Source organism: Ursus maritimus, unplaced genomic scaffold, assembly GCF_017311325.1.
Source record: "Ursus maritimus isolate PB19 unplaced genomic scaffold, ASM1731132v1 scaffold_14, whole genome shotgun sequence".
In the NCBI taxonomy this organism is placed as follows: domain Eukaryota; kingdom Metazoa; phylum Chordata; class Mammalia; order Carnivora; family Ursidae; genus Ursus; species Ursus maritimus.
In genome coordinates, this window is record NW_024423786.1 from 4,757,527 (window position 1) to 4,780,795 (window position 23,269).

At 41.6% G+C, this 23,269-nt stretch overlaps 1 protein-coding gene across 1 annotated transcript; it reads left to right on the forward strand.

Moving 5' to 3' along the window:
- The first annotated feature begins 1,951 nt into the window (after window positions 1-1,951).
- On the forward strand, window positions 1,952-22,533 carry CCDC174 (coiled-coil domain containing 174). Its single transcript, XM_008697833.2, has 11 exons — window positions 1,952-2,101; window positions 4,697-4,801; window positions 5,457-5,557; window positions 8,337-8,395; window positions 10,326-10,503; window positions 13,510-13,605; window positions 14,605-14,747; window positions 15,115-15,209; window positions 19,152-19,284; window positions 20,991-21,137; window positions 22,226-22,533. The coding sequence occupies exons 1-11, from the start codon at window positions 2,060-2,062 to the stop codon at window positions 22,522-22,524; spliced, it is 1,398 nt and encodes a 465-aa protein (XP_008696055.1). The 5' UTR covers window positions 1,952-2,059; the 3' UTR covers window positions 22,525-22,533.
- The last annotated feature ends 736 nt before the right edge of the window (window positions 22,534-23,269 follow it).

Sequence of the window (23,269 nt, forward strand, 5' to 3'; positions counted from 1 at the left end):
TTTTGATTTTTGTTCAACTTCGTGCTTTTAAGCCATTTCATAATTAATTACCACAGATTTAGTGGCTTAAAACAACACAAATTCTCCTATGTTCTGGAGGTCGGAAGTCTGAAATGAGCCTCACAAGGTGTGATATTGTGATTTCTAATAAGTATATATTTGCTCTTCAGCCAAGTTCTGGGTACAGAACTCCTAAAACCCTTAGAATTTCCTAAGGGAAGACAGCAATAAAGGTGTCTTTTGTTATGCTGATAAGTGACTTTGGAAGGCACTTATAGGGGCTGGTTGCTGGGAGAACCAGAACTCACCCTGTGATTAGAGGGTTGGAAGTTTCAGTCCTACCCTCTGACCTCCAGAGAGGAGAAAGGGGCTGGAGTCAATCACTAACGGCCAATGATTTAATTATGCCTGTGTAATGAAGCCTCCATAAACCCACTAAAAAAGACAGTTCGGAGAGCTTCCCGGTTTGTGAACATGTAGACGTTTGTGGAGATTTGTGGCTCGCTCAAAGAGGGCAAGGGATCTCCATCCCCCTTCCCGCATACCTTTCCTTAGTGCATCTCTTTCATCTGGTGATCTTGAGTTACATCCTTTTATAATATAAACCGGTAATCTAGTAAGTAATATGTCTGTCTGAGTCCTGTGAGCTGCTCTAATAAATTAATCAAACCCAAGGAGGGGTTCATTGGAACCTCCAATTTAGAAGCACAGGTGACAGCCTGGACTTGGAATTAGTATATGAAGTGAGGGCAGTCTTGTAGGACTGAGCCCTTAAACTATGGGATCTGGGGCTATCTCCAGTTAGCTAATGTCAGAATTGAGTTAAATCGTAGGACACAGCTGCCATTGGAGAATTGCTTGCTGGTGTAGGGAAACCCCACACACGTTGAACTGGGTGCAGAATCACTACAAGGCTAAAGTCTAGGTGTCATGGTGCTGCACTCCTTCTAGAGGTTCTGTTTTTTTGCTTTGCTTTGTTTGTTTTTTGTTTCCTATCTATCTGGTCCTTTCTCAGATCTCCTAGAGGCTCTAGAGGCGGTTTTGTCTCTTTCTTCTAGAGGCTGCCTGCATTCCCTAGCACATGGTCTTTGACCCTTCTGCCTCCCTTATAAGGCTCCTTTGATTACATTGGGCCCACCCAGATAATCTCCCCATCTCAAGATCTTTAATTTAATCATTTCTGCAAAGTCCCTTTTGCCATATGAGGTAACACATTCAGAGGTTCTGGGGATTAAAAGATGGACATCTCTGGCAGGAGGGTCATTAGTCTAACACAATCATTAATATTTTTATCAATACTAGCTCATTTAACTCATTTCGTTCTCATTAAATCCCATGAAGTAGGTATTATTTTATTCCCATTTGGAAATTGAGGCACAGAGAAGTTAAGTAACTTTCCCAAAGTCACATAGCCAGTAAGTGGGATTGGAAGCTAGGAAATTGGCCTCTGGAGTTCATGTTCTTACCAGCTGAAATATGTAAGTGGCACATAGTATGCACTATATTAATGTTAGCTATTATTATTTCTACCAAGATGAATATAATAATCCTATATAATATCACATGTGACTCTTGTGAGAATTAATTAAGTTAATGTGTGAAAAGCACCAGACAGTGCCAGTCATACCAAAGGTACTTCAAGTGGCATTTAGAACTTTCCAGTCTTAACAAAAGAAACCTTTCTTTTCACCCGAAGAACGTTTGGGGTCACTACGCCCTCCCCAAGATGGCGCCACCCCAGCACCCAGTCGCCCCACTCAAGATGGCGTCCATTGCTCTGAAAGCCACATTCCGCCCTTCTTAAGATGGCGCCAACACTAGCCTTGTTATCCCTCCTCTCTCTTCAAGATGGCCTTAACGTTGGGCATTCTTGACTCTCTCAAAATGGTGGCAGGCGCAATACGCACAACATCGGACCTTTCCAAGATGGCGCCCTGGCGTCGCATACTTATCGTCGCTATTATTATAGACACTTCCGGTTGTGCCGAACGCAGACATTTGAGGCTTGCGGGAGACTCGTGCCTGGTTCAGCTTTGCGCTGAGACACTCTGGCGCCAGAATGGACCGAAGGAAAAAGCCTTTGGATGTTACGGCCTCCTCGGTGAGTGCGAGTACAGATGATGCTACGGGGCTCCCAATTCTCATCTCCACTAGACCAGAATCTCGACCTTGTTTCTTCACTCGGGAGACCCAGACCTGGCCTTCCCGCAAACAGGAACCCGGACCTGGCTTTTCTCATCTGGGGGACCCGGGCTAACTTTCTTACTTACAGGACCCCGTTCTTGGCTTCTCCCCTCGGACGTACACCCGGACCAGTATTCCCTCCATAGATATGGACCTGAACCTGTTGTCTTTTCCCGATTAAGAGTGCCCCTGCCTCCCCTCGGCGACAACCGGGCTAGGCCTCCTTGCCAGTCCTGTCTCCCTCTGTGCTTGTTGTGCAGACACATTCCCCTTTCTCGTTTCCTTGCCAGTCCAGAGACCAGCCTCAAACCATGAGAACATGAGAGAGGGTGACTTATTCCCCGGGATCCGAGAGCGTCCCGACCAGGAACTAAACAGCTGTGAATGCACCTGTAGGCTGCGGTTGTGAGGTCTAGCAGGATGTAAGCAGTTTTGTTAAACCAGCCACTTCTAGGAAGAAAACCTGCTTCTGAGTACGTTTCTGTGCACTATCTCATTGAATCCTCCCAGCTACTTTAGAGAGTAGGTGCTGTTAATATCCGTGTTTTATAGCTGATAAACTTGAGGCCCAGTAAGGGAAAGTGGCTTCCCCAGCTTACATACACAATTCTTAGTGATAGAACTGGTGCACTCAGGCTGTTTGTCTTCATAGTTATTGCCTTTTCTGTTACACCAGAGCAAGTTGCCTAATCTTTGATTTAATCTTCAATTTACTGCAAAGTATTAGGATGTAAAGGGAGTGCAAAAGAAAACTATGTGTCCCAATATTTGAGTCTCTTTTCCTTGTCTAATCTTGAAAATTAGTACAAGTTATTATGGTTGAGCATAAGGACCCAAAACTATAAATTTTAAAGATATTCTATTGTGACAGGTTAAAATTAGCAATAACCATAGTAGAAATGCCATCTGGAAATGGACAGTTCTCGGAGCACCTTCCTTTTTAAAACTCAAAAGTAGTCATAGAAGAGGAAAATGTGTGGCTAACAAATTGTTAAAGTTAAGAAGGCTCAGAAGACCCTTCTTCTAAAGTTTTTGTGTTTAGAAACAGAATATTCGGTCCTGGGATGAAACTGCCCTTAGCATTATTAAATCCCTGCCAAGGCTGCTTTTAAATTGATGTCTTCCAAAATAGAAATTATTGAACTCAGTCATTTTGATTTCCCTTAAAAGTCAGTCCGTGATGCTGGGCTTTATAAGTATCTGATTTATAGGAAGCTGTATCTGGACCTTTAAAAAGGGAACTGTCATTTTATCTTTCTTTGCAGAGTAGACAGTGGTGATTGGTATAAGTGAGAGGTAGACATGGATATTCACCGAACTGCCCTGTTTCCTTTGCCCTGGCTTTCCTGTTTTTGAACCCTATGATTCAGCTAAATTTACAGTTTCTAGAACATACATAAACTTGGAGCTCTTCGCATTCACTCAGTCTACTTTATTTCTAACTGTTGAAATCTTGCCTGTCTTTTTTTTTTTTAAGTTTTATTTATTTAAGTAATCTCTACACCCAATCTCATGACCCTGAGATCAAGAGTCGCTCGCTCCTCTGACTGAGCCAGCCAGACGCCCCTTGCCTGTCTTTTAAGGCTCAGCTCAAAGCTATCTCTGATCACTGTGGATAGAAGGAAATGCTCCTGTAGCTGAACTTTTATGCTGTTTTCTTCTGCCATCCCCCCTTATTTATTTATTTATTTATTTATTTAGAAGATTTTATTTATTTATTTGACAGAGACAGCAAGAGAGGGAACACAAGCAAGGGAGCAGGGAGCCCGATGCGGGACTCGATCCCAGGACCCTGGGATCATGACCTGAGCCAAAGGCAGATGCTTAATGGCTGAGCTACCCAGGTGCTCCTGCCCTCCGTTTTAAAGATTTTATTTTTAAGTAATTTCTACACGCAATGTGAGGCTGGAACTCACAACCCCAAGATCAAGGGGTCTCATGCTTCATCCACTGAGCCAGTCAGGTGCCCCTGTTTCTTCCACTGGTAAAGTCATTTAGTACATTTTACTGGTACTATAAGTTACCTTTTTTTTAAAATCAGGTTGTAACTGTTTGAGACAGGAGAATGTCTATTCATGTTTGTATCCTGTTCTTCAGTGCTCAGATAGTTGCTGAACAAAGACATTTTTCTGCAGAAATAATAAATTGTGATGATTAAATGAGATTATAATATAAAAAAAGCCAAGTACAGTGTCAGGCAAAGAGAAGGTATTTAAAGTTGTTAGTTCAATCTGAATCTAACAGATGCAGACTTCATTTACTTTGCTTAATCACTCTCCCCTTAGCCCAGTATTGAAGGTTAGGGTAGAAATACATTACCAACAGAGCGCGAACGCAGTGTGACTTGGGTTTATTTTCCACTGGATTGTACAGTCAGACATTTAATTTTGTATCCATTTTTGTCCATTTATAGGAACTTTAAATCTTGTTTTGAGAATTACAATAACTTGGAAATCTAGTCACTCACTAGAATTAATTAAATGTTTTTGTTTGCTTATTGTTTTTATCCTAGTTGGTAGACCTTAAGGCTGAACTCTTCCGAAAACAAGAAGAATTCAAACAAGAAAAACTTCTAAAAGATTCTGGAGTTTTGGGAAAACCAAAAACAACTAATAAGGTAAAAATAAGATCTAGTTATCTCCATTAATTCCAAGCACGGAGGAATTATACCATACCTAGATTTTTTGAAAATGTCCTTGTCTCTGCTACATGTAGAAATAAAGGGAAAATCCCTTGTAGCTGAACATCTGCATGAAATGTTTTATATTAAAATAGAAATTAGAGCATTTAAAAGCACATACTGTAATTACTTAGCACTTCTTTTGGAAGAGTGCATGTTTTAATGAGTGGTTTTTGTACATTCTCATGGAAGATCAGCTGTATAGGTATTATTAATCCAAACAGATAAACAATTAGATGATATAGTAATACAGCAGAAAATATCAGGGTCTTTGATAGTTGTGAATAGGTTGTGGTATTTATTATTTCTATTACTAAACCTCTTGAATTAAGTTGTAATCATTCAGGAGATAATAGATAAGTAACTCTGTAGTCGTGTAAAGGAATTCTTTATATAATTTAGGGCTTTTTTTTTTTTCAACTTCAGCTTTCCCTTGTAGAGTCTCTCTGCACAACACAGGCTGGCTGTCAGAGCTAGTTTTCTCCATTGATTCATAAGATCTAATCCGTTTTTGTTCTTCTGATGTGAAAGTAGAGATTTTTTTTTGCAATCACTTGGTTCTGTTTTGTCGTTTTAAATAAATACGCTGCAGAAACCAAGTATCTGGAGCAAACAGAATGCAGGAGTTTCAAATCGAGCTGAGAAGGACGCAGAACAGAAGATCGAGGAACAGAAGACTTTAGACAAAGCAAGGTAAAGTTAAGCTCTGCTAGCTGTGGTTGCCTCTGAGGCTACAGATTTACAATTTTAATTTTGTCATCTTTTCGGTCTTATAATCTGTGAATATAAAATAGACTCTAAAAATAATATAATTTGCAGATGTATTTGTAGTCTTCTAAGAAGAGAAGACATAACCTCGGTCTGAAAGATGAAGCAGAGTCCCACTTTGAGCCTTTGTTAGGCACTAAGATTATCAGCAGGTGTTTAAGAACTGTCCCCATGGTGATGTGGCTCTGGGCTACTAGGTAATATGACAGTAGCATTTAGAAACTAAATTTTCCCCGTAGCTTTTTATTTTGAAAAACTTGAAAACAACAGAATAGTTGAAAGAAGAGTACAATGAATCTGCTAATACTCTTTACCTTAGTTCGCCAATTAATGTTTTTCCACGTTTGCTTTTGCTTCTCTCTTTCTTTCTCTCTCTCCTCTTTGTGTGTGTGTAGAGAAGCTTTGTTAAAATCTTGATACTTTGCCTCAAAATATTTCAGGATGTATCTCCTAAGAACAAGGACATCCTCCTTCATCACTACAATAATGCTATCGTACCCAAGACATTGAACACTAATAAAATAGTATTACCTGTTACATAGTCTGTAGGCAGAGGGCACCAATTATCCTGGTACAATTAAGCCCTTTACGGTTTTTTTTTTTAATTTAATCCAGAATTCAAAGATTGCACATCGCATTTAGTTTTCATATTTTTCTTTTTTTCTCTTTAAGAGGGAGAAATTTTGTTTATAGCATGACTTTTCTTCTTTTTTTAAAAGTTTATTTATTTTTTTAAGTAATCTCCACACCCAACGTGAGGCTCAAACTCACAGCCCTGAGATCAAGAATTGTACACACCTCTGACTAAGCCAGCCAGGCACCCCGGATGGCGTATTTCTTTAGTCTCTTTAGACTAATTCCCGTGCCTTTTTGTTGTCTGTTACACCATCGCTGTTCTTGAAGAGGCCCGGCCCGACAATCTGATTACAGTCACATTAACTGCTTTTGGTTAAGAATATGATGTACGGGATGTGTCCTTCCTGTTGGATCACGCCTGAAGGTTCACAGTGTCAGTTTGAGGTGTTATTGGTGATGAAGTTTGATCATGGCTAAGATAGGCCTGCTAGATTTTTCCACTGTAAAGGTACTCTTCACCATTTGTAATTAATAATCTAAGGAGGGAAACCCTGAGACTATGAATATCTTGTTCACCAACATATTTCCACATAGTTATTACATTGGTGATTTCAAAGTGAGGATTTTTCTAATTCTTTCATTCCCTCTTTATCTGTATTTTTCATTCCATTTATTAGCTGGCATTCTTCTGTAAAGAACTCTCCCTTATTTGCAGCATCACCCTAGAATCAGAATCCCGAGTTTTAATGTCGGTCATGACTCGTGCTTTTGGATCTATTGCATAATAAAAACTGCAGTTACAAACAGTGGTCGCTAAGGTCGCTCTTCTGGGTTAGAAAAAAAGAGGCAGAATATTAGCACATTTGGGGGATTGGTTTTCTTGGCGTTTGACCTGTTCCCAGGAGACATGGGTTATGTTAATTTTTGAGACCTCTTTCTCACCTGCTGGACATATTCTCAGAATTCTAATTTGTTGAAAGGTGAAGTTTCATTTATACATTTATAAATGTTTTCCCAGGTACTTTGCTGATTTTTTCTGTCCAGTGACCTGTTAACGTAATACTTTGGCTTCACTTGCTTGTGAGGAGTCAAGTCTTCCCTTGGTCTGCAGGACTTCTGCGTCTCCCCGGAACTCAGAACAGGCAGGGGCAGTTCCATGAGGGTTTAAGGCCTTAGGCAAGTTGCTTCTCCATGGAGACTTCTTATCTATGAAGTGAGGTGGTTTATGGTTTGTCTCCCTCTCTGATTTCACCTTGTTTTATTTTTTCCTCTCTTCCCTGACAATCCTCAGTTTTGTTTCTTACATTCCACGTATGAATGAGATCATGTAATTGTCTTTCTCTGATTGACTTATTTCACTTAGCATAATACCCTCTAGTTCATCCACGTCATTGCAAATGGCAAGATTTCATTTTTTGATGGCTGTGTAATATTCCTCTGTGTGTGTGTGTGTGTGTGTGTGTGTGTGTGTGTGTGTGAGTGTGTCACATCTTCTTTACTCATCTGTCGATGGACATCTGGACTCTCCATAGTTTGGCAGTTGTGGACATTGCTGCTATAAACACTGGGGTGCAGGTGCCCCTTCGGGTCACTACATTTGTCAGATACTGTATTTTTAGGAGACTTGTAAGAAGTTGGTCTTTAACTCCCTTAGAGAAACCTAATAAGCCATGGATGACCAGGGACCCTTGTCTGCAAACAATAATGCAAAGAGTTTACGTTGAATTTGGTGATCTGTTTGGAAGGTTGTGTATAGAAAATGTTTTTGTTTAGACATCTCTCTCCTTTTTTTGGTATTTAACTTAGTTGTACTTGGCATTTGCATCTGGAATCTTAACTTCATTTTGTATTTTCAGATACTGATTGAGAATTTGTACCAGGTTTTGTTTTAGGCCCTGGGATACAGTCATGAATAAGAGAAATATGGGTCCGTTCTCACGGAACTGACATTTAGTTGGCAAAGTGGGCATCGCTGGGTCTGAGCGTCCCCTTAGGGCAGGGTGGTCAGCTCGAGTTACAGCCACCGCATCATCACACTGGGCCTCTTGTGCAGGGCGTGGCAGTCAGGCAGCCTTAGCAGGAGTGGCAGGTGTTGGACCATTTCTAATACTTCTCTTTTTTCTCCTAGGGAGAAATTGGAAGAAAAAGCCAAATTATATGAAAAAATGACTAAAGGAGACTTTATAGGTAAATACAGTAATTTATTTATACTTCTTTATTTTCTGTAACTCATACAGCCCTGTAGTATTATGTTATTTGTTAGAATAACCGTAAGAATGGGGAGGAAATTTAAGGAATAATACAGATTTACTTTCTCTGCCGGCACGGAGACAAGAAAATCCACAGTAATTGTTGATTGCCCAGTGTGTGCCAGGCCACGTGTTAGGTGCTCCGAGGGAACAAGCAAGGGCAGTATAAGCCAGATTCTCTGCCTCTGCCCTCAAGGGGGTCGTTGTCAATGGAGGCCAATGGTGCAGAACAAAGCAAAGGTAGGAAATGAGGTCTAAATAGACTACCATTATAAACCATTATAGCTATGTTAAGAAAAGACTGGGAGGAGTTCTGGGTATATCAGGGTGTCGGAGTTATGTTTCCTTTTCCTCATTTTCTGTCTTTTCTGTGATGTGCCTGTAATTGCTTCTAAAAGAATAAGAAGATCCCCCTTTCCTCATACCCTCCAGAAAAATAAAACCCAGCCTACAGTTAGATAGCAGTAGAAGAGATTTTACAAGGCAGTGTGTATTTCATTACCAAAAGGCATGTGGGGAAGTCTTTAGGGAGAAGGTGGGCTCTGATAGAGGGAGGAGAGGGCCAGTGTTGGCAGGACAGACTAGCATGGCTGGGCAGTGGGGCAGCAGGAGAGAGGCAGGGCTGGAACCCTGGTCATTGGCTGCCCAGACAGCCAAACTCCCTCTTCCCAGATGGCAGAGACATGTTCCCTGTGTGGCAGGGAGCTCTGTGTGGGAAAGTCAGGCACTCTCAAAGCTAGGGGACATGGGGAGAGGCCATGTCTTCTTCCTGATGAAGCAGCAGGGTGTCCGTTAACCAGGAGGCCTCACTGTTATGTGGTCTTATAACCCTGCTCTGGGAGAGTACATCTCTTTCTCATGTGAGTTACTTTGTGGCTTTTAAAAAAAATAAAGTCTTTTACTTTTGATTCAAACTTGATTTGTTTTGTTAATCTAGAAATCAGGTCCAAAGGCCTGTGGACGTGGGGATTTGGTTCTGTCCAAAACAGCAGGCCCACCTCCTGATGGGCATAGCGGCCCTGTGTGTTTGGGCAAGTTGGGTTTTGGAGCCTCGGTTATTCTCCCCTGTATGCTTTAACACCAGTACCGGGCGACGTGGAGCCCAGTATCTGCTCCTTACAGGTTAATACTGTCCTCAGAGAAAAACTGAAACGACTGTATAGAATCCAGCATAGTGAAACTTCACGTAAAACTTATTGTGAGTATATCAACTGTCCTGGGTTAAATTAAAGTCATGGCGTGTCATTTGATTTTCAGTGTGTTTTAGCTCGGGCAGATCACAGGCCACTGCAGATCCTGGCACCTGTGTGCCCTGCAGATCCTGGCACCATGCCTTGCCTGAAAGTGGTGTTCCTTGGGTCGAAACGAATTCAGATGACTTCTTTTACCCTATACAATGACCCTTAAAACACCATACCACAGCAGTATAATTAGGGTTAAGTAATGTAGCCCCTTGGTTAGGAAGGAATACATAGCAACAAAGGTCTGTTGCTCCGGTCCGGCGACAGGAACACTGCAGTTCTGCTTCGGCATCATGTCATTGGGTGGATGAGTCTCTTGAAATCAAATGGTTTGATCTTAAAATTGCATTCTGAGACCGAATTACTCACTCATTCTGTTGACGAGGCAACAGAAGACTTTAAGCACTTTTAAGACTTTTTTGTGTGGTACGTGTTTCTCACGGCCTATTTGCAGCTTCCCCGTCAGGTCCGTGGTGGCTCTGTGTCTTTGAAGTATTCAGGCGGTGGTAATACATCGACTAGTGTAGCTGCCCAGCAGTGAGTGTGACTGCTTCATATCAATTCCATCTGTGCTTTACTTCTTTGAAAACAATGTCCAAAATCTGAAAATTGATTTTTCTGTCCTAGATGAAGAAGTGGAGGATATGTACCTTGTGGATTTCACGCAGAAGATCATAGACAAACACAAAGAAATGGAGATGTTTGGTGCCAATAGAGATTCTAGAAAGGCAGCAGAAAGAGATGATGATGAAGAAAATCTTTCTGAAAAAGATATACCCCCTCCCCAGGACCCCAGCGAAGAATGGTTGGTGATAATGACACAATTTGGTCATGTTAACATTCTCGGACTTGTGTTCACTTCTTTTTTTTTTTTTTAAGTAATCGCTACACCCAACATGGGGCTCAAACTCAAGACCCTGAGATCATGAATCCCTTGCTCTATTGACTGAGCCCGCCAGGCGTCCCGACGTGCACTTATTTTCCAAAAGTGTATTTGTTTGGGGGTTATCAAACCATTTCTCCTTATTCTTCCTCCGTTTTCTTTCTTTTAAGATTGGATTTACAGATGCAGAAATAGTAACTTCAAAGAAGTAGTAATTACAAGACTGAGCCAAGTACAAAAGGCATTGATACACCTGTTTCATTGGTGTGGAAGAATTGTTTAGACAGAAGCATGTTCCTTTGTTACCCAGGCTGCTGCCCATGGAGAGTCACTGTCTAGCCGGTGGTGATGTTCATCCCCATAGCAAAGAGGCAGGCAGAGCCGGTCCCGTAGCCTTCCCCTGGCTGGGCCATTTTCCGGACGTGTGGCGTAGGCGCTGCGGACCTTGCACCTGCGTAGCACTAGCTCCACGTTTCACTGGGAGTATGACCTCGATGGAGTTCCATCCTTGCTGAGGCTGTTTCCTCACATGTAAAACGGGGTTGTTCTGCCTTGAACTCCCTCAGGAAATCAGAGTATTCTAAGCTACCTGAGAAAACTGTTGTCTGTGGGGCATAAACAGACATTTGGTAAACTTTTACTGAAATTATCCTGAATATTATCTACGTGTAGGTGAATGATGGGGAAGCCAAACTTGTCTTTTTTTTATGAGACCAATACATCAATAAGTCAAGAGACCAAAATAAAAACTCCCTTCTGATGATTTTCTCTACTTAATATAAGACTGGGAATGACCGTGCCTGCCCACTGCCCTGCCTGTGCAGAGCGTGCCCATCTTCCCTTCCGGCTCAGATATCCTCATCACGGGGGTCTTTGTTAGGAACTGCTTAGGATGGTTTGCAGCACTTGACCTTTTGTCAGCTGTGGGCCCCGCTGGCAGGAGTCAGTTACGAGCGTGAGAGAGCAGTGCCAGCTGCTGAGGATCACAGGGACCCCACATCCTCTTACTACTGAGGCTGTTCCCAGTGGTCCAGAAAGAACACTCACATTGGGATAGAACAGGTGTTCGCTTAGCTGCTTTCTAAAAATTTATCTTTGGGCGAGGTGTTTTGGCTGCGTACTTGCTACGAGCAACCCAAAGAGAAGTACATATAATGCAGTCTCTTCCATTGATGCTTTTCCTCATCGTTTTAGCGTGAGTGATTTCTGCCTCACCCGGACTCTGGTAGCACTTAGATACGCTTCCAGCTCCTTTGGGTCTTACCTTTTCTTTAGTATCGACACACAACTGGCCTCATTACCAGAAAAAGATTTGAGACAAACTTTGGATCCTTTTTATATCCTCCCTGCTGTTGTTAGGAAGTGTTTCATGGGCACGTGCCTTAACTTCCCCCTGGAGCTCGTTGAAGATGACATGACTCTGAGTCCTCCTTTATTACTCTTGTACCTCAAGTAATTGTTTCCCTGGGGCTTGCTCAGTGATTGCTGATTACACGGAGCACTTGCTGACTACTGTCTTGCCACTTCTGTTTTGATGGGATCTGTACATTTTAGAGACCTTCTCCAAAAACAGAATAGCCTATGATTGCTTTTCATAGCAGAAATCTCATCTCCTTTGAAAGGTTTAATGTCTTTTTTTTCTTCCTTACTAATGCCTGTATGATTACAAGCAATTTGTCAGTGATTTGAAGAGTTTGGAGGGCAATTGAAGGTGTCACATGCCACCATATGGTGAAGGAAGACGCACTGCAAGCAGTTCTAACTCTTTTTTTGTTTTTAAATTAAGCTTCAGAATTGTAACTACTTGTAAAATCCTTTTGGTAGTTAAGTCCCAGGTGGTGGAAAGTCTTTCCACAAAAATACTGTAAATAATTAGACCATCTGGCTAGATGATTTTCTTTTTCTATTCATTAGAAAAAGGTGGGGGGGGGAGGAAGAAAGAAACTACTTTGTGTAGTTGGAGGTTTTATTTCTTGTGGTAAGCAGCGTTAGGACTATAGTAATAGATTCTCAAACGTTCCGTTTTCAAATCATGGGCTAACGATTGGAATCAGCATGTGTAAGAGGAAAGAAACTGCTAGCAAACCTTGAGCTGCACAAGCAGTACTGTGACCTTGAGCTGCACAAGCAGTACTGACCCCTTTCTGTGTTTTTAGCACCCTGCTAAAGCCTGGGAAATTCCTTGCCCATAATTAAACAATAAAAAAATCTGTTGCATCATAATGCGATTGAAATGTTTTCCATGAAAATCTGTCCATATTTCCTGTTGTGGGAAGTTGGTCTTTCATTTTGCCTTGCCGTCTGCCTGGTTCCCTTGGCTGTCTAGTTTGGGCAAAGATGAGGAAAGAGGAACTAACAGTGAAAGATAATAGACTGGCCCACTGCCAAGATGCCTTTGCAGTACAAAATGCGTGTTGCTTGGCTTCCTCCTAATTAATGAGTCCTCAAAATATGGCTTGAGAAATTTCTAATTGGCAAGAACTGTACCAATTAGAAGAAATAAAGAAAAGAATCAAAAGTCAGATTTGGGAAGACTGAGAAAATGAACAACTTGAGAATGGTACAGAACACAACTATTCTGATACTGATAAAATATGTGGAATTGTCTAAACCAGATTGAAGTCAGTTCTGAGATGTTGCAGCAAGGGTCTTCATGGGGTATTTATTTTTGAAATCAGAGACGTACATGATCAATCATTTTCTGCAGTTTCTAAACCTAAGGTTTAATAAAGGGCATAATGAGCTTATTGTGTGTCAACTTGAAACTTTAAAAAGCATGCTCTTACCAGTGGTAATGGTCTCTCGGGTGGAGGCTTTTTCTTGATAGTGAGGCTTACATTAATTTTCTTACAGTGCACCAGCTCCCTAACTTAGGGAACCATATGTCATGTAGAAAGCCGCCTTCACATGTTTTCACTTTTATTTCAGGGTGGATTATGTCGATTCTTTAGGGCGTTCTCGGCGCTGTATGAAAAAGGATTTGCCAGATTTGCTGGAGATGGATAAAAATCTTCAAGGGAGGCTGTAAGTGTGTGATATGCAAAGCTCTGCCCGGGTCTGAAATGCAGACACAGGGATTGTTTTGTGAGTGAGGCTGCTTTTAGTTCATTATCTTTGATAGTCCAGTAAGGAGGTTTTTTCTTAACGTATAAAAATATTTGCGGAAGTACTCTTTTGTGGCTCGCATACACACATAATCCACACTTGGGACCACCTGAGTGGTCGATCGTCTGTACTGTGCAGCTGCTAGAAGGAGTGAGTTGCAGCTACATCTGTTTACTTGGAAGGTGCCTGAGACCAGAGTAAAAAATACAGAGTGAGCCCAGTCCGGCAAACAAAACTCTGTGGAGAGAGGTGCTCAGGAATATGGACTTGGTTACCCCGTAGCAAGTGGGAGCAGAGAGGTAGTTAGCTTATTAACTTTTTCTTTATACATTTTTGCATTTTGAAGTAAGGGTCTTGTAGCCAGATTTTTTTCTACAGGGCCTAAGACACATTGAAGAGATAACTTGCTCCTGTGCTCCAGGGAATAAAATTCACCCTCACTGAGCGCAGTTCTTGTGAGGAAAATGGTGGGAGAAGGTCCACCTTGTCCCAAGTCCTTCAGGTTCAGATAGGCCAGGGCTCAGCGCAAGGAAGGAAATGCAGAACCCTGAGCCGTCTGACAGGCCAGGAGGCACCGCCTGGACTGCGGCGTTACGCAGCTTCCTGGGCCCTGTGCAGGTGACCGTGCCTAGAGGCTCTGGTTCTGCCTCCACCTTAGCCCGGAACCAGGCTGGGGAGGAAAGGGGCTTGTCTCAGGTGCCGAGGCAAGACTCTGGTGTGCTATGGTAACAAGGCGGCTGCTTGATTAAAGAAAGGAAGACGTTTTTGCAATTTCCCAGTGGTATTCGGTCAGAAACTTCTGTAAGGAACTGTGTTCTTTATCCACTAGAGTTGCTTGTCCATGACGCAGCTTACTGAACTGAAGCATTGCTGTCTCACGGTTCTTATCTAAAGAGTTTTGCTCTGTTCCCCTACTAGTTTCGTTAGTCCTGCTAATGAGAAAACTTTATTATCTGAAGATATGAGAAAAGAACTTCAGCGCCAGCAATGGGAAGAAGAAGAAAGAGAGGCCTTGAAAAGGCCAATGGGGCCCATACATTATGAAGACATTCGTGAAAATGGTATGATCATCTTGCAGCTTTTTAAATCTTTTTTTTTGTTTTTAAAGCTTGAACTAATGGCAGGCATAAAGGGAAATATTCATGAAGTAGCAGCTCTTATGTAGAAATAAAAGATTCTGATTTTGAAATTGAAAATATCCCCTTTGTTCACTTCATAGCCTAAAGAATACTCATATTGAGAGTATCTTTCTAACAGAGGGTCTATTAATCACAAGGAGGAGATTTTTTTGGCTTAGCTGCCTTTTTTTTTTTTTTTAACTTGTGCCAAATATCACTGTCTTTCTTTTTGCTTTGGTAGGAAAGTTAGCCTGAGTCTAATTCATTAATCAGGGAACTCTGATCTTTTGAATAATTTGACTTATTTCAGAGGCCCGGCAACTTGGTGTTGGATATTTTGCTTTTGCTCGAGATAAAGAGTTGAGAAACAAGCAGATGAAAACATTAGAGATGCTGCGTGAACAGGTAAAAATTAAATTCAGAATTGTTGTTAGGAAGTATTTGAGCAGCTGGTTTCTTGTTGGACCGTACTACAAAAACAATCTAATATTTATTTATTTATTTAAATTAATTAGTTAATTTTTAAAGATCTTATTTATTTGAGTCAGAGAGAGAGAGAGAGAGAGAGAGAGGATGAGAACAAGTAGGGGGAAGGGCAAATGGAGATGGAGAAGTAGACTCTGCTGAGCAGGGAGCCCGGTGTGGGGCTCAATCCCAGATTGTGATCTGAGCCAAAGGCAGATGCTTAACTGAGCCACCCAGGCACCCCACAATCTATTTTTTAAATTAGTATTCAGAATGGCTTTTCTTTCTTTCTTTCTTTCTTTCTTTCTTTCTTTCTTTCTTTCTTTCTTTCTTCCTTCCTTCCTTCCTTCCTTCCTTCCTTCCTTCCTTCCTTCCTTCCTTCCTCCTTTCCTTCCCTTCCCTTCCCTTCCCTTCCCTTCCCTTCCCTTTCCTTTCCTTTCCTTTCCTTTCCTTTTTTTCCCTGAGAAATGTTATATTTAGGGACACCTGGGTGGCTCGGTGGGTTAAGCGTCTTCCTTCAGCTCAGGTCATGATCCCAGGGTCCTGGGATCGAGTCCTGCATTAGGCTTCCTGCTCAGCTGGGAGTCTGCTTCTCCCTCTTATGCCGCTCCTCCTGCTTATGCTCTGTATTTCTCCCTCCGACAAATAAATAAAATCTTAAAAAAAAAAAGAAATGTTATATTTATTTAATAGTTAATATTCAGAGCAGTGATGGACAAAAGTGCATCAAATAAACTTTCAGTTTTATTAAAGATTGATATTTTTGATATTTAATACATACTGTTATAGCCATAAACCAGATATTTTATTATTACTTTTTGATTGAAGTGAAATTGACACATAACATTAGTTTCAGGTGTACAACATAATTATTCAATATTTGTTTCTGTTGGGACATGATCACCACATTAAGTCTAGTTAACATCCATTACCACATAGTTACAAAATTTTTTTTTCTTGTGATGAGAACTTGTGGGTCCACTCTCTTAGCAGCTTTCAAGTATGCGGTACAGTATTAACTGTGGTTGTCGTGCTCTACGTTACATCCCCGTGACTCGTTTATTTTATAACTGGAAGCTTAGATACCTTTTGATTCCCTTCACTCACTTTCCCACACCCCCCTCACTTCTGTCAACCACCAATCTGTTCTCTGTATCTGTAAGCTTGTACTTTGGGATTTTTTGGAGGGTGGAGATTAGATTCCACATATAAGTGAGATCATACAGTATTTGTCTTTTCCTGTCTGGCTTATCTCACTTAACATAATGCTCTCAGGGTCCGTCCATGTTGTTCAAATGGCAAAATTTCCTTCTTTTTTATAGCCGAATGATACTCCGTTCTACATACAAACACACCCACACATACACACGCACACACGCCTTTTATCCATTCATTCACTGATGGACACAGAGGTTGTTTTCATATCTTGGCTATAATTCTACAGTGAACATGAGGGTGCAGATATCTTTCAAGTTAGTGTTTACATTTTCTTCAAATAAATATGCAGAAGTGGAATTGCTGGATCATATACATAGCTCTATTTTTAATTTTTTGAGGAAACTTGTTCTGTTTTCTATTGTGACTGCACCAGTTTGCATTCCCACCAACAGTGCAGGAGGTTCCCTTTTTTCTACGTCTTTGTCAGTAGTTGTTATTTTCTGTCTGTGTGATAATAGTGACTCTGACAGGTGTGAGTGATGATCTTGCTGTGGCTTTGACTTGCTCTCCCTTGATGATTCATGATGCTCTGTTTATATGTCTGTTGGCCATCTGGATGTATTGTTTGGAGAAATGTCTGTTCAGGTCATCTGCCGGAGTTTGTTTTGTTTTGTTTTGTTTCTTTTTATCTGCCTGTTTTTTAATTTGATTGGTTTTTGTGGGTTTTTTCTTTCTTTCTTACTTTTTTTTTTTTTTTTGTACTGCATTGTATGAGTTTTCTGTATATTTTGGGTATTAGTCTCTTATCAGATAATATGATTTGCGGATATTTTCTCCCATTCGGTAAGTTGTCTTCATTTTATTGTTGGTTTCCTTTGCCGAGCAGAAGCTTTTTAGTTAGATATAACCCCACGTGTTAATTTTTCCTTTTGTGGCCTTTGCTTTTGGTGTCACATCCAAAAAATCATGGCCAAGACTGATGTTAAGGAGCTTACTGCCTATGTTTTCTTTAAGAAGTTTTATATTTTCAGGTCTTACATGAAAGCCTTTAGTCCATTTTGAGTTGATTTTTGTGTATGGCATAAGATAGTGGTCCAGTTTCATTCTTTTGCATGTGGCTGGCCTGTTTTCCCCACCCTTTTTTAAAGAGATTGTCCTTTTCCCATTATATATTATTGGCTCTTTTGTCATAAATTAATTGGCCATATATGCTTGGGTTTATTTCTGGCCTCCCTTTTTTGTTCCACTGATCTCTGTGAAAGTTTTTATGCCCCTATCATACTGTTTTGATTACTATAGCTTTGTAATATAGTTCAAAATCAGGGAGCCTGATGCTTCCAGTTTGGTTCTTCTTTCTCAAGAATGCTTTGGCTTGGGGGTGCCTGGGTGGAGCAGTCGTTAAGCATCTGCCTTTGGCTCAGGATGTGATCCCAGCGTTGTGGGATCAAGCCCCACATTAGGCTTCTCCGCTATGAGCCTGCTGCTTCCTCTCCCACTCCCCCTGCTTGTGTTCCCTCTCTCGCTGGCTGTCCCTGTCTCTGTCTCTGTCAAACAAATAAATAAAATCTTTTAAAAAAAAAAAGAATGCTTTGGCTCTTCAAGGTCTTTTGTAGTTCCATATAAATTTTAGGGTTGTTTGTTCTATTGTGAAAAATATTTGTTTCAATTTTGATAGAGATTGCATTGAATCTTCAGATTGCTTTGGGTAATATGGACATTTTATCAATGTGAATTCTTCCAATCTATGAGCATGCTGTATTTTTCCATTTCTTTATGTCTTCAGTTTCTTTCATCATTGCTTTATACTTTTCCTTGGTTAAATTTATTCCTAAGCATTTTATCCTTTTTGATATAATGGGAATGTTTTCTTAATTTCTCTTTCTGATAGCTTATTAGCAGCCTGTAGAAGCACAACAGATTTGGGTATGTTGATTTTGTACCCTGGAACTTTTTAAAAAAATATTTTATTTATTTATTTATTTGAGACAGAGGAGAAGCAGGCTGAGGGGCAGAGGGAGGGGGAGAAGCAGACTCCCCGCTGAGTAGGGAGCCCGACATGGGCTTGATCCCAGGACCCTGAGATCATGACCTGAGCTCAAGGCAGATGCCTAACCACCTGAGCTACCCAGGCGCCCCCGTACCCTTCAACTTTACTGAAGCCATTTATTCTAACAGTTTTTGGGTGGTGTCTTAGGGTTTTCTATATATAATATTATGTCTTCTGCAAATAGTGACAGTTTTATCACTATTATTTATCAGTATCAGAATGCGATTATAGTTTCATGAAGGTAACTGCTGTTCTGTTTTGATGTTTCAGACTTTAAAATTATAGCTGCTCAAAAGTAACTTATGTAATTTTGATGTTTTAAATTTGGTTTTAAATATGGTACTTTTGGAGTGGCCTGGGTAAGCAAATAGAGAGTTATTTAAGGGATTTATTTAAGGGATTAAGGAGTAGAACAGAATTGGTTGGTTTCGTTGAAAGTGAAGATTCCAGGATGCTCTGTGAACACGTGCTAAACTTAGAAAACACTCCAGAGGGCTTGTATAAGAGGACCTCATAGGTCTGCATTTTGAAGATCTCAAGGCTGGCTTCCTAGAGGTGGCATGAAAATCAATTAATTCGTCTGTTTTTAAAATAAAACGAATTATTTCATCCCTTTAAACAGAAATACTGTGAACTTGGCTTACAGTAAATAATTTTTAATTTTCTGTTGTATTCAGACAACAGATCAGAGAACAAAACGAGAGAACATAAAGGAAAAACGAAAGGCTATGTTAGAAGCAAGACTTGCTAAACTCCGACAAAAAAAGATGAAAAAGTCAAAAGAAGATGGAGCAGAGGAAGAAAATAGAGGTACATCGTGGCGCATGTGTCTGACCTTCAAAAGGAAAAATTTTAGTTCCATTGATGTCTCAACGAATAGGACTGGCAATGTGGAAATGAGCCATTTCGTTTTATTCTCTAAGTAAGCAGAGTACCCCTGAGGTACTGCCAGGAGCAGGTGTTTATTACCAGAGTGGTGCAGAGTGACACTCCAAAGAATCTTTCTCTGTAGACAAGAATATTAACAAGCAGGACGTCGTGTTACTTCATAGAGCGGCATGGTTTAGTAACTGAGACTTAACTTAGAGAAGAGATATTTTAAGATAAAGTGTAGTTGTGCACACACATTTTGGACCGAATTTCTGTTGCTATAGCTAAATGTTTTTATTTATTATACATTAATTTATTTTAAAGAAGAAATATAGTCACAAAATCAGATGAAAGAAAGAATTTACAAGTATGAGTCTGGACGACTCATGAAAGGTCACAGCGTGTGGAAGCACCGTACGCGTGTGTTCCTGCTGGCTTGCAGCATGAGTTACCGTAGTCTGGGCTCAGCTGTCCGGACCGAGACCCCTGCATGGACTGGCTCCCACAAGACGGAAGTCCGGTTTCTGTTGTAATGCTTTAGAGGGGGTGGGTTTGCAGGCAGGTAGTAGCTCTGCCCCAGACAGTCATCCAGTCCCGGCTTCCTCCGGTCTTCCTGCTTCTGCCATCCCTAGAGTGTTGCTCTACCTGCCGGGCGGAAGCTTACTCCCTAGCACCTCTTCGAGGTCCAGCCCTAGGGAAGGGGGAAGGGGGAGAGGAACCGGCTTCTTCTTTTGGAATGTAATTCGGAAGGCACGCACAACCCATGCATTTACATCCCACTGGCCTGAGTGTAGCTGCAGGGGGCTGGGGAATGGCCTGTCTAGTGAGGCAGCCGCACCTCCCGCTGAAACTGGGGGTGTTCTGTTCCCAAAAGGGAGAAGGGGGTGTGGGTGTCGGGCATATGCCAGCGCCTCCAGCCCTCACAGAAGCCTGTGCCAAGCCCTGGCCATCTTCTGATTCTCAGCACAGCTTCAGGTTAGCTCTGAAAGGAAACCAGAAACACTGCGGACTTGGGAAGTCACCTGTGCCGTTTTATATGATGCTAGGTCCCTGAAACATGTTAAGCTCTGCATACTGTTTCTCTGTTTTTGCTCTACTCCTGAACATCTGTCATTTCCACAACATGTGAAGTGCCACCACAGTGGTTTTTAAAAACCCATTTTCTTTAAAAATCTGGCCAGAGGTGAATAGCCTGTAGCCTGTTGCCATGCTTCAGCTCTTCATCACCCGAAGTCCGCTTGTGTTGTCTGGGACTCTTACTTTAGTTGAGTAATTGGGGGTTCCTGGTCCTTCGGTTGTTGGTCTGGGGAAGCGGGGTGGCATAGTGGGAAACATAGACTTTGAAATCCATCCAGCCTGGGTTTGGATCCTGGCTCTTGTCACTTTCTCCTTGTGTAGCATTTCTGAGCTTAATTTTCCTCATTTGTAAAATAGGAATACTAATACTGACTTTGTTAGGGTTGTTACAGGAATTACGTGAACTGTTGCATACAAGGTATTGAGTCCACTGCCTGGGCTCTGATAGGTGCTCATTAAATACTGGTTACTACTTTTACTCTCAAGATTAGCATGTTCTATTTAATGTTTATTTTTTAAATAGCTTTAAGCTTTATTGTAATGATGTCTTATTCTCTTGCAAATAATAGATGTCGTTGGACCTTTGCCGCCAGAACCAGAGGCTGTGCCAACTCCACGTACTGCTTCCCAGAGTAGCAAAGTAGAAGTCATTGTCCAGGAGAGGAGGGATACCAGGCCTGGAGTGCCCCATGTCCGAGAGTGGGACAGAGGAAAAGGTAATGAGGCATGGGCTTCAAGGTATAAATCCTTCCCAGTGAGGGGCCCTGCACAGGAAATTGTTCTGGTTCATCTCAGTATGAATCTCGTGAGTCTTAGTGGTCCCTTGAGGTTTAAGGAATTCTCCAGATCTTTCAGCTGGTTTCTTCTTAGTACCCAGACACTGGCTGTTTATAAACAGGGTCACTAGAAAGCATGATCATAAAAGACCAGCGTCTACGATACATCATTTCAAAAGGACAATTTTTCAGAAGCACTGGGTGAAGTTTTTTAAAATTCATGCTACCCTCATGTGGCTTTACAGCTTTGGAATGCCCTTTCTCAGGAGCCACTTTTAAAAATCTTACAAGGTTTGGTATTTTAATGTCCTCTGTGTTTTTAGCAGTCTCCTTTACGTTCAGTTGAAAATAGTCTACGTGCCACAGTATTAACTTGGATTTGCATGTGGTTGTGTTGGGTCATGCAGAATTTTCTGTAGGTACACCGTGGTGCCCACAGCGGCTTCTTGTTGGAGGAGGCTATGATTTATGTCTCTTCAGATGAGATTGTTAGCATGGTACATTAGCTCGTGCTGTTTGAGCTGATGAGATCCAAGACTCAAGTGAAAGATAGGCAAATAGGCGAGTGCCTTAGGTTAGTGCTGCTGGTAGAAGTAGAGCTGAAATACCAAATGAGATTTGGACAAGTGTCTTTTTGTGTCTTTTAAAACTCAATAAAGGCCAAAATTTGTGTTTTGTTTTGAAGTACCTACATCGTGGCAAGCAAATGATTTGAGGGTTTGATTTTTCTAGATTTCTCTCTCAAATATAATTTTAGTGCCTTTTTGGCAATACTTCCAGAACCTACCAGCCTTCTCCAGAGAGCCTTCTTTGAATCTTTCCCCATCTGGAAGTAGGCCCTCCCTTTTCTTAGCCTGGCTCCTTATATTTTAGTAGACATTACATAGACCTTGTATTACGTTACTACTACCGTTGTTCTCCAGAGAATGGGAGTTGGCTTTTAATATATAATAATAATTGAAAAGTAATGTAAAAATTCAACTGTTTCAGTCATCAGTTCTAATAGTACTCTTTCTTATTTTTACTAGAATTTTCCTTTGGGTACTGGTCGAAGAGGCAGTCAGATCTCCGGGCCGAGAGAGATCCTGAGTTTGCTCCACCATCAGATTACTTTGTGGGTCAAAAGAGAACTGGGTCCTTCGGTAGCCAGACGTGGAACAGACCTGCACCTGCACAGAGTGACCCAGGACAGCACCCTGGGCAGAGCCGTGACCCCAGCTGTTCACATACATCATCCACTCCTGCCCCCAGCAGCCCACCACAAGCCCCCACAGTCACTTTCGAAACTCTGGATGATATGATATCATATTATAAACAAGTGACATGAACTTCAAAACCGTTCTCACTTGGGTCTGTACTGTGATGGTGCCTTCTTCTCCCAAACTGGGGAAAACACAACTTTAGAGTAGAGACTGAATTGTATCTTTCTCCTCCTGTCCTTTCCCTAGAAGATACAGACTTGAGGTTGGATTTGTCAGCAAGGAAGAAAGTGAACGGTCCTGTGGGAATTCTGTGGCCGCTTGGCTGTTCATTTCTTTCTGATTGATATGGAGACCTGTCCATTTGGATTTATGTGTAAGCTGTCATAATATGGCCCCGAGGAGCTTGTAATCCTGTTTCCTACCCACTCCCTTGGCTTATTTGATTTAAGGATTCCATTCCTTTCCTTTTGCAGATACTAGCATGCGGCTCTCTTTGTTCCAGGGATTCTGCTTCCACATCAGTTGATGGAGCATCTGTCAGGAGGCATGTTTGCCTGTCAAAGTGGCAAATGAGGGAACACTGTGCGGGGCAAAGTAGTCTAGTCTCCAAGAGGACCCTGAAGCCGGTGGACTATTAAGCAATAACATTTGAAATGATAAGGAAGACCAGGGAGGAGAACCTCATAATCCAGAAAGGTAGAAGGTGCAGTCACTCTTATTGTCATGCCATCCTCAATGATTGTCACCACACTTGCCTGGTGGGCATTCATTAAGGCTGTGTGAAGTGCCAGGGGCCCAGTTGGAGGCTGTTGGGCTGAGTCAGAGCGTGAGATGCTCCTTAGCTTAAGGGTTAGTTTTTCAGCTGGGCCT

Excerpts from the sequence above, each read along its gene's own strand:
- CCDC174 (XM_008697833.2), top strand. The coding sequence starts at position 2,060 with ATGGACCGAAGGAAAAAGCCTTTGGATGTTACGGCCTCCTCG. Across the intron at positions 10,504-13,509 it reads CAGGACCCCAGCGAAGAATG|GGTGGATTATGTCGATTCTT; the intron begins GTTGGTGATAAT and ends CTTTTATTTCAG. Across the intron at positions 15,210-19,151 it reads TAGAGATGCTGCGTGAACAG|ACAACAGATCAGAGAACAAA; the intron begins GTAAAAATTAAA and ends TGTTGTATTCAG.